Source organism: Onychostoma macrolepis, chromosome 17 (assembly GCF_012432095.1).
Source record: "Onychostoma macrolepis isolate SWU-2019 chromosome 17, ASM1243209v1, whole genome shotgun sequence".
Classification (NCBI taxonomy): domain Eukaryota; kingdom Metazoa; phylum Chordata; class Actinopteri; order Cypriniformes; family Cyprinidae; genus Onychostoma; species Onychostoma macrolepis.
The window spans coordinates 18409736-18420919 of record NC_081171.1 but is presented as its reverse complement, the minus strand read 5'-3'; the positions used below and the strand labels follow the sequence as shown (position 1 = coordinate 18420919).

The 11184-nt window shown below is 36.5% G+C and overlaps 1 protein-coding gene across 3 annotated transcripts; it reads right to left on the bottom strand.

The window, feature by feature from the left end:
- Positions 1-367: 367 nt before the first annotated feature.
- dhx32b (DEAH (Asp-Glu-Ala-His) box polypeptide 32b) lies at positions 368-10683 on the bottom strand. 3 transcript variants are annotated; one of them, XM_058750276.1, is made up of 14 exons: positions 10116-10683; positions 9561-9754; positions 8689-9067; positions 7901-8131; positions 7656-7749; positions 7378-7527; positions 5970-6161; positions 5610-5750; positions 5244-5434; positions 4706-4896; positions 2245-3762; positions 1708-2164; positions 1475-1533; positions 368-775 (listed from the first exon to the last, which is right to left on the bottom strand). In XM_058750276.1, the coding sequence occupies exons 1-11, from the start codon at positions 10362-10364 to the stop codon at positions 3582-3584; spliced, it is 2193 nt and encodes a 730-aa protein (XP_058606259.1). In that variant the 5' UTR covers positions 10365-10683; the 3' UTR covers positions 368-775; positions 1475-1533; positions 1708-2164; positions 2245-3581. The 3 variants fall into 3 exon arrangements, with proteins under 3 accessions (XP_058606259.1, XP_058606258.1, XP_058606260.1); XM_058750275.1 differs by having other exon boundaries at positions 1708-2147; XM_058750277.1 differs by having other exon boundaries at positions 3345-3762.
- Between the last annotated feature and the right edge of the window lie 501 nt (positions 10684-11184).

Here is an 11184-nt window from a genome sequence, read left to right as displayed (position 1 = left end):
CTATTTTTAACAGACATTAATTAAATTTAGGAGCCATTTAGTTTTTATGCTGTTGTTATTGCTATTAAAATGAACCAAATAATTTTAATGAAAGCCAGATTATTTCCAAAGGTAAAATGCAAAACAGTATATGCATGATTTTCATTGTGTGCCTTAAAAGAACATGTTTTCAGCAGTTGGGGGACTATTCAATCTGGTGAACATACATCAGGGTAGTTTAGGGCAGTTAGGGGGCCTCCATGTGCATTCCTGTCTTAGACGGGTGGAGGACTTTGGAAATGTGGTCAGGAAATGGAACTAAATTATCCACTCCATATGTTTTTCTCTCAGGCAAGCTGCTTTACAGAATATTATTCTTTTAAAAATGTCAAAAGCAAAGTAGCCTATATTTTTATTTCCTTCCATTTCTATTAGAATAATGACAATAAACTGGATAAACTCCATCCTGAGCCATAAGGCACATACAGTCTCTCAAAGAATTACAGGCTTCTATAGCAGCCTTAATAGCATGGTAAATGAAATCACTAGGCAGGCCTGTATATGTCTTAAAATCAATCATTTCATGCCAAAACATCAGTGGTTAATATAAAAATCATCCATAATACTTTTTGGTGATTTATCAATAATCCTTCTCATACATATTTTCTCTTTTTCTTTGTAGTCTCGTCGTGGTTGTTAACCAAACTCCCTCTCGATTGTGTTCATGAGGTCCTCTTCTGAAGCATCATACATGATAGGCAAGGCCACAGATGAACCACTACCAATTCCAGAACCTCTAAATAACAAAAAGAGGAATTTTTATGGTTAATAAAGGTTTGCTCTTCATTAGACATCTAAAATCAAAAGTATTGTAAAATATACAAGTAAAATACGTGCTTTTTCATTTTCAATAGAGATCTAAAGTCATCAAATTATACAATGTGTGTGTAAAATAAGCTTACATTTGTTTATATTAGTTAACGTGAACTAACAATGAAAAATACTTCTAAAGCATTTCTTAATCTTAGTTAATGTTATAATTCCAAAATGTACCAATGCATTGTTAAAATCAAAAGTTGTGTCTGATAATATTATTTAACAGAGCTAACATGAACTAACAGTGAATATTTGTGTTTTTATTAACTAACATTGACAAAGATGCATTAACCGACATTAACTAATGGGACCTTACTGTAAAGTGTTACCACATTATCAATATTTATTTTTATTTTAAGTAGCCTCTAAAAATAAAAAGAGAGGATTTCACAGTTAATGCAGGGATTTTCATTTTTATATAAAATGAAAACACATCCATTATTGACATCTAAAGTCATCAAATTATAAAATGTATTGTACAATGTAATGCATAAATATTTATTTAACATTACAGACCAGTACTCTCAACCAAGCATGGCACTGGACACAAGCTAGCTTCTTTCAGTGGAAATGATGTGTGTCACTAAGTTCAGGTCAATAATTGATGGAATACACTTACGAAGCTGTTGCTGTGCTCTCTATGTTGGCACAGTTCAGCAGGTCCTGTGGAGGCCTGACCTGTTCAGAAAGCCAGGAAATAGATAGGTATTCCTTACTTAATGGCTTTAATAGTTTCTATTAATAATTGATTCTTGATTCTTGATTCTAGTCGCCAATGTCATTGGCCGAATGGAAAAGGAAGAGGCCATGGCATTGCAATGGGAAAACTTTAAAAATGAACAGCAGTCCTACCTTTTCATGAATAGAAGTTGGTATGTTCGCTGTGTTAATTTCATTTTTGTCACGTGTGCTGCCACTGTAAACGTTGTTGCAGTCTTGGCCTTTGGCGTAGTAGTAAAGCCCTAAAGACTTCGATCCAAACATTGGCATCTTATAAGAAGCCCTGTTCAGTGATATATCAGTGTTGTCACACTCAGCGAGGATTCTGTCCACTTCCTCAGCGACTGAAAACTCAGAGTCCTGCCCCTCGCTGTTACAGTCTGCCTGGGCTCTCCTACTGATCGACACACGCAGATATGAAGCTTTGGTGTTTGAGGGACCAAACAAATGACTTTCATCCCGGTGAATGCCGCTGCTACAGACGGTTTCCTCTGTCACAGGTGCGACTTTTTTCATTCTGCTTTTTGATATGCCCATCTTTCAGCTGCAGGGGCTGGCCAATTTCCACATGCCTACACGCACCGACAGACTATTTGAGTGGTTGATAATATAAAAAAAGTAAGATAAAATAGACATTTTAGAAAAAATTAACACGCAAAAACATCTTACCATCCGTAAAGTCTTCTTTTTGTATTATTAGATTTAATACTGCATTTGTTGCAAACAGCGACGCACCGAAAAACTACATGACTCTCATAATCAGAGAAAAGTACGCGCTTCAAGCACGCGACGCGTCTGCCAGAGTTGTGGATGACGTCGGCATTCAAATGACCAATCAAAAACTTTGTTTACTAACTGCAAGCGTCGAGTCCACCTCTGCCATCTGTCATAATAATATGAGTGAACTGGATCTGTAGTTAGAACAGCTGCGTGGCGATACATTGCAAGAATTTCTGTTACTCACAACACAACACACTAAAACATTAAATAAATCAATCAATTAAAACAGTAATACCAGCCTGTGGCTTTTATTGAATCAAAGGTAAATCTATACAATGCATCAATACTCAACATCATCATAAAAAAAAAAATTAACGTGTGACTTTAACGCATTCACCACAGGAAGCGTCTAAATAAAAACAGTCACCATTTTCTGCTTGTGTTTTAAAATGACACCCTTGATTTACGTCTTCAGTGTTCAATGTGATGTGAAACATAAATTAATATTTTCAGAATCTAAAGTTGCAGCATTTGGCAAGTGTACACTATGTAACAATATTTAATAGATATGTTGAATTAAGTTCTAGATAATTTCATTTTTGGACTTTATTCAGTATAAGAAGTTTGGGGTGAAAATAACTTGGCAAAAAAGAACTACCACTTCCAAAAAAAGTACACTTTTAAACTTATTTTTTTATGCAAACTATCACAGTGAATTTAAGATTAATAATAATAAAAAAAAACATATATTAGCTGAACAAATACCTAGCAAATAAATACATCTACAATAATAATAAAAAAACACTATTCACTAGCCAATGGGAAGCACAATTAATGTCCAATGATATTATGATGCACATGGCTAAATTACATTCTATTTTTATATATTATTTAAAAATGCTAACTAGTAGCTACAGTTTAAAAAGCACATTTTAGACACCATAAAGTCAACGACCGTTTATTCATTAACTACTGCACAGCAGTAGGTTATTTAAATTGCTATTAATTCAGCAGAAAGAAGACAAACTGTACAAACTGCTATTACTTACAAGCATTGACCCGGGCACTGTGAAGAAGGGGGCACACTAAATGTTTTCCCTCCTGCCCTTTGAATTTAAGCAACAGATTACATCTTTTCTTTTCATCATTATTGATTAATCAGTCAAACTAATTTGGATTCCTCGTCGTGCCTCAGAAATCCCATGGTTACTGTGTAACAGACCAGCAGTGTAAGCATCCTGTTTGTTGTCATGGTAAGAGCGTGGCGAGGCATTCTATTTCCGCAGTCATTGTATGGTACAGCGCTCATGACTCTGCTCTTCACTGGCAGGGCTGCTGGGGGTCTGGGATTTTCTTTTGCCTTTAGATGGGGCAGCTGAACCGTGATCGATAATGTGCTGCAGTAGGTCTTTACTCTCGCTAGGTGGCAGGTTGTAGAAGAAGTACTGCGGCGCCATCTGAATGAACCTGTCACAAGCAAACAGCAAAAGAAAACATATGATTAAAAAACATGGAAGTAAAAATTGTTTAAATGGTTGAAATAAAAAGAGTAAATGGCTTGCTAGCCTTAAATTAAGGCTTCAGAAGGAAATTTTAAATGAAACAAAAGAATTTAATTATAAAAGACTGTAAGCTAAACTAAATTATTGCTAAGACATTATTAATGACGGATCATTTACAATTACAATAGATAAAAATAATTCATAGGTGATAAAAGAGGAAAGAAGAGAAGGAAGATATATAAAAAATAGATAAATGTAGAAATGATCATTAATATTTTATATAAACAAAGTATAATAATAAGTGCATGTTTTATGCATTTTATATTTTTTAGTTCTGTTTCATTTCTTATTTGTTTTACTGATTATATTATTTTATGATATTTATGTTTTTCACAAACAAAATCTTTATTTTTCATTTCAATTATATACTTTTAAATGATAATACATTTGTAATTCTAAACAATGCATTTAAAACCTCTAGCAATGTGACATGATTAATAAAAGAGACCCTTCTAAAGTTCTCTTGTCTCTCATGGAAATACATAACTGTTATACATTGTGGTGAAGAAGTGGCTATTTTTTAGGAATTCTTATGATCTCATTCGTACGTTTTTGTTCAATCTGCTTACTCCCCACTGATGGCTAGGTTTAGGGGTGGACCTTCTTATTTTTATTCTAAATTGGCACTTCATAAAATAGTTGTTTTATCACAAGATACATTTGCTCTATCACAAGCAGATAAACTACTGCAAAGTACTGTATTTGTTCAGTCAGTATGGAGCTTTTGGAATGAACAGAGCAGAATAATGAAGTCACTTTCTGAAACAAATACAGCTGGAGATGTTTTCATTGTGAGTATTAATTGTGTAGTTTAGTTTTCTAGACAAAGCAGATGATCCAGTACATACTCATGTGCTGAGATCTGAGAGACGGTTCTGATACAGTTGTTCTCTGACAGCGTGTGCTCATGATACAGAACCCATTCCGGCAGGTTCTTCTTGTGCATCTCGGTTCCGTAGCCAGACAGTGGGTGGATCTGAGCCACATGTTTATGGGTCAGCATGAAGTAATTCCCTGACCCGTCAATGTCCCTCGCCACCTGGAAAACCCCACAGAGATTAAACAATGGAAAATGCATTAGAACAGCACACAGGCAGGGTTTGAGACACACTGAACACATTAAATTTGTAAACCACTTTGCTGTTTACTAATCTGCCTTCATCACAGACATTACTGCGCCCATGCAATAATCTGAAAGAGAATTAGTGCACCCATTTCCACTGTTGTGCATTAACACAGTGCACTTTGGAAAGAGATTAATCCTCTTTCTAGTTCAGTTTTAGAGAGACTCTGACCTGTAAACATTGGAGAGTTGCTCTAGTACAAAGCACAACGATATATTACAATTTTCAAAAGTGTTTTATTTTGTATGTGATATATCCATACCTGCATGAAGAAGCCAGCTAGTAGAGCACGTTTAATGTTCAAGCTGTTGCTTTTAGAGCCAAAGGAAGGTAAAGACACTGGCAGCTCTAGCCGTTTCAGGATTTCTGTTAGCTCAGAGCGTATCGCATCCGCTGTCTGAAGAGCAGACAGACTGAGGAAATGGTCTTCACACCATCGTTCCACATTAGAGTCTGAAATACACATGTGACTTGAAATTCAGCACTTTATATATTATAATTGATAGATTGTGTTAGTCAGCTACTGTTTACTGTCTTGTTTAATTCACAATAATGGCTGTTAATGGATATGCACGTGGATTATAGACTTGGCTTCAATTAATTGCTTTAATGCACAAAAATCACTCACATGCCCCTTCCTTAGCATATTTGTAAGCATTAAATATGTTAATAAGGGTGAAGTGGTCTCCCTCTGCATGCTGGAACCTCTGATGACACTGTAAGGCCTTCTGTCTCAGTTCCACTGGGGGTGTAATGAAACTGCTGGGAGCTAAATAAAAAAGAGAAAAAAGCTTTATAATCATAAATGTACTTGTAAATATATTTTTAATAATGATAATAATTTGGTGTTTTACATTTAATATTTAAATGTATGCTTAAATTGAAGGCACAACAACTGTGAGTTGACATGAGTTCCAAATATAACTGAATGGAAACGCAGACACATGGTGGTACAGCTGTTGAGTGGATTGTACTGAGACAGGATTACCTGTTAGCATGGCAGCGATGGTCAGCACTTCGCTCACACAGTCAAATTCGCAAGACGCAAGCAAAGTCTTAGCCATCTGTGGCTCCAGAGGAAACTCTGACATGATAATTCCAATCTCGGACAGATTTCCGTCATCATCCAAAGCAGCAAGATAGTCAAGTTCCTCTAAAGCTTGCATCAGGCCTTCTGGATCTATCGTAAAAGTTAAAAAATATTTAATGTTTCAAAATATTAATGACAGTTTTCCAAGTTTCCCATTAATCTATTCTAGAAAAATAATATAATTTAATAATAATAATTTTAATATAACAATAATAATAATGTGTGTGTTTGTGTGTGTGTATATATATATATATATATATATATATATATGATTGGCTAATTAAAAAAAAACTGATCCAGTTTTGCTACTGTTAATTAAAACTAAAACCTAACTGTAATAAAATAATTTTGAGTTGAAATAATATACTAACACTCAACTGACTTAAATAAAGATAATCAATGTCATTAAAAATTAACTGTGTAATTAAAAAAATAGAAGTCTAGCTAATTTCAATAAAATAAGAACAAAACATTATTATGAGTCGTTAAAGCTATAGGTGATTGTAAAAAAACATTAACTAGTATTATTGTTGGTATAAGTCAACTGAGCATCATCTGTTATCTGCAATGCATTTCTCCTATAGAAATCCCTGTTGGTCTGACAGTGCAGACGGTAAACAGACAACAAACTCTCACTAATTTACGACATAACAAAACGCCTCACATATTTGCATCATGAGATAAACAAGTTCATCTAGTTCATCCCACCATGTTTTTTTCAGAGAAATGCTTTTGTCGTAGCTCCACTAATGATGCTGCTCATCTGACTGGTGCGTGTTATGGAAGCAGGTTATCTCTGGAACAATGAACCCAGTCAGAGTGCTGTCGGCTCAGCTAACACACGGCTCACCGCCTCTAAATACCAGCAGTGAGCAGGACAGGCCCATCTGCACCCTTACTGTGAGCCAAGAGAACTTGGTTGATCCCAGCTTTGCTTGGCTATTGTAAACAGCGGATAGTGAACAACTTGTTTGTGTTTAGACGGACTGCTCAGATTCGTGTGAGAGATTCTATGAATAATTTAATGTGATTATCTTCAATATGTGAAAAAATATACACACACTCACTGTTTAGAATCAGTGTAGCTGCATAGATTACACAATATTTTATTAGTGGTGCAAAAAAATCACCTAAATTTACATTGAGTGCAGATCCCAAGCCATATCTAGAGACTTACTTGTGGATTCTTTTGATTTGGAAGTAATCACATAGCAACTGTATATTTGCCTCAATATAGTCCTGTGTTTTACAAGACTTGATTGAAATTCTAAGAGATTTGATCAATTGTATAAGAATTGTATCTCACCTGGTCTGTCAATGAAGTCGCAGTTGCTCAGGCCAGCAATTTCCATGCGCTTCAGGAAGAGCACAGTGGAAGTGATGTCAGACTCAAGAATATGAGGGACACTCTCAGCAGGACGTGATGTGTCCTCTTGATACAAACAGAAACACTTGCCTGCAGAAATAAAACATTTCGGGCATGTGATTAATTTCTTTCAAGAAAAAAAATATGAACCCAAACCTTCAAATGTTAATCTGTGTAAAATTTTAGCCCATTTTTTTTTAGAAAGCACAAGTGCTCACCTGTTGGGCCTGCAAGTTGTTTGCGGCTCTCAGCTTGGCTCTTGCTGATTGGTCGAATAACAATGGAATTGGCTCTGATTCTAGGATTGTACACCTGTCACAATAAAACATCAGTGTTTCATGTCCACCAATCAAACTGTATACAGTATATACTTGACAATACATCACGACTTATAACACATAACACATAGCTCAAAATAAGGACTAGTATCTAAGTTCAAAATAAAAACAAAATCACTACATACATATCTTTTTTGCACTCCAGCATCAATCACAAAGCGAATGCTGTGAACGGCCCAGAACAAATCTTCACTGGGGCTGCAGGTGAGGAAGACTCTCCTACTCTTGCTCTCCTCAGAGAGCACTGAGGGACTGTCTCCTTGCTCAGGGCACAGAGACACAGGCACCAGCTCGCCGTGAGACAATGCAAGATTGGCACCCTCTCTCCGCAAAATGGCATGGGCACATTCAATCTCCTTGGAAAAAAAGAAGAGAAAGAGAAGTTTCTATTACCAAATGGGACCATCTTCTGTTCTATGCAAGATTCCCTAAAGGAAGGCAGGTTAGCATTTATGTGACATAAAACTAAGGATCCATTAAAATAATGGTCTGCCCATTGCCTGGGCTCACAGAGGTTGAGATGATAAATACCACAAAAAAACAAAACAAAAAAAACCCCATAGAATTTTAGTTAAGACAATAAAACTACAACTAAAACTGAGTTCTGAAAGCTAAGAGTCTGTTTACACCTAACAGGAAATTATCCATTTATAAATAATTATAAATTATTTTTTATAGATTAATCAATTCAGTGAATAATTATTCAATCGTTACACATTTTAAAGGATAAAATATACATGTATACAAATATACACTATAAAAAGTGAAACTGAATATATATATATATATATATATATATATACATAATAATTAATACATTTAAATGTAAATCAGTATCAATTATATTATGTAAAGAATGCCATTTATTTGTTCATTAATAAATATTTTAAAATATTTTATAAATGTCTCTTACTTGCTCAGTTGCCAGAAATGTCACAATGTCTCCCTGCTTTTGATTCTGATGTATCTCCAGAGCCAGTCTAAGAGCAGAGCAGAGGTAATCCTTCACACCTCCTCTCCCACTACCGTACACCACCTCGCACGGCTGCGGCCCATCCAGCCGGATCTGAGGCACACTTCCATAGTGACGTAGCAGTTTCTCAGCGGAGTGAGGGGCGGTGAGGATGACCAGCCTGAGCTCTGGCCGCGTGAGGAGCACGTCTTTGAGCAGCCCGAGGAGCAGGTCTGTACTGACGGTGCGTTCCTGGGCCTGATCAATGACCACCACGCCACACTGCTCCAAGAGGGGGTCCGACATCATTTCCCGGAGCAACACATCATCTGTGCAGTATCTGCAAAGCAACAGATGTCACTGCAGGCCTCTTCAAGAGTGCAAGTCAGCATCGATTTAATACAAACAAAAATAACGAGCTAAGCGAAGACAAGCAGACATGATTGGATGATAATTTACTCTGGGAATTGTCAGTGTTTTTCTTAAGGTCAGTGTTTTCATTAAGTCAGACCCTCTCAGCTGTTCTAATCACTGTTCTGGCTCTTTTGTTCACCAGACTGACTTATGGCTGCTCTGAAAGCTCTGATGAAGCATATGGGCAGTAAGGAAACACGGCAGCTGCCGTGGAGACCCCCAGACCGAGCCCCCTCAGCCTTTTGTTAGCTTTTATATTGTTTAGATGGACAGGCGCCCCTGAAAAGATGCACGTGTGATGGTAACGAAGGGGGGAGGGGCAGAATGCAGAATTGAATGAAAAAAAAGTTCCGGAAAAATGACCAAAAAATGCTGTGCAGAGCTTTAAGGCTTTACATGCCTAGGGATCATATACACACCTCAGTACAGTGTCAGGGGAGCAGCAGGTCTGAAGTGGGATGCTGTATCCAACCTCATTGCCGATATTGACGTCCATCTCATCGGCTACACGGAGGGCCAGTTCCACCGTGCTCTGTTGATGAATCTGAGTGCACACTACCATGCCGTTCTGATACTGCGCAGACAGGCAAAACTCTGCACACCACTGAGGGATCTAAATGAAGATTAACACAGAAAACCACATGCTGTAAGGCTATCCAGAAATAAAATACGCACAAATAAGATAGGTTTGCTACTTTCAGTGATAAATGAACTATGAACAGGTTGCATCTGCCCTATACTATGTCATCTTTTGCATAAAGGGTTGAGCAATATAATGCAGTATAATGTTTACAATAAATTCTAAATCTAAAAGCAACTGAAGTTCAGTTCAAAATTCAGCCCCAATTCATCCTGACCATGGAATGAGGTTCAAAATACCAAATAAAATATTAATATAGCCTATTTATTTAAACGGCTATAAAATTAATATCCTAATTATATGATAAACACAAGGCTATAACATATAAACTCACCTGAGAGCTTTGTCCTGTTTTAGCTGTGCCACTAACTATCACAATCTGGCTGCTCATCAAACTGTCCATAAACTCGCATTTCGCTCCCCACACCGGCAGACCTTTTCTTTCTCTTAATAGTTTGTAATATCTTGAAGAAAAGGGGAGCCCGTCGAACTGATTTAACTCTAGCAGATCATCCGTATCAATATCTTGAGTTTCGCTGGTTTCGGATAGTTTCTCCACATCTGTTGATAGCACCATCTCCATCGTTGCCCTAATGCGCTTCTCTCTTCAGTTACACAAATAAATCAAACTGAAAAAATCGACCGAATCACGCTCTGTTAATAATGTGACATATTTATGGTCTTAAACAGGTCACCTCCTCCAGATGAGTTTTAGGAACCCGCGCTCAGCAGATACAGACTCTTTGTGTCACCAGTTGTCCCGCTCAGTGAGTGCACTAGTGATGTCCGATTCGTGAACGAATCATTCTTTTGAATCGGATCTTTTTAATGAACCGAGAACCGGTCGTTCCCAAATTGCACTGAATCGGGTTGCTCTCGAGTCATCAGCTTCTGGTAAGAGCTTTTGAAGTGTATTAAGGATTTACCAAATGGTTAAAAGGTTAGTTTAATAGCAGAAATGTTAACAAATGTTAACAGTTTTATCAAGATATGAAACTGAGTTGATTTTAATAAATTATTAAAACATGCAAATGTTTTAACCAAGGACTGTAAGTTAATTTATAGACGTTTGTTGTAAATTCGAGCGTTTAGGTTCGTTCTACAGGTTCATGTTTAATCAGCTGAATCATAAATGCAACAAACTGAATGTGGACACATAAATTACAAAAAAAGAAAAAAAGCAAGAACAGACTTTATTAATAATCTACATTCAAAGGTTCTCAACCAGAGGACCTACATTTTTTTTTTCTGGTTCTGCAAGTTTTAAAATATTTTAGAAATTGTGAGCAAAACATATTTATTTCAAATCCTTTAAAGCATTTAACATGCCAGGGGCCACGTGATGACGTAAAAGAATCACTAAATCTTTTTGATCTGGTTCTTTGAATGATTTGTTCGAAAGA

What these genes read in the sequence shown, in the direction of transcription:
- dhx32b (XM_058750276.1), bottom strand. Translation starts at nt 10,364, where the DNA reads ATGGAGATGGTGCTATCAACAGATGTGGAGAAACTATCCGAAACCAGC. An exon ending in CTGGAGTGCAAAAAAGATAT is followed by an intron (nt 7,750 to 7,900) that starts GTATGTAGTGAT and finishes TTATTGTGACAG; the next exon opens with GTGTACAATCCTAGAATCAG. An exon ending in CGACTTCATTGACAGACCAG is followed by an intron (nt 6,162 to 7,377) that starts GTGAGATACAAT and finishes CTTTTACGATAG; the next exon opens with ATCCAGAAGGCCTGATGCAA.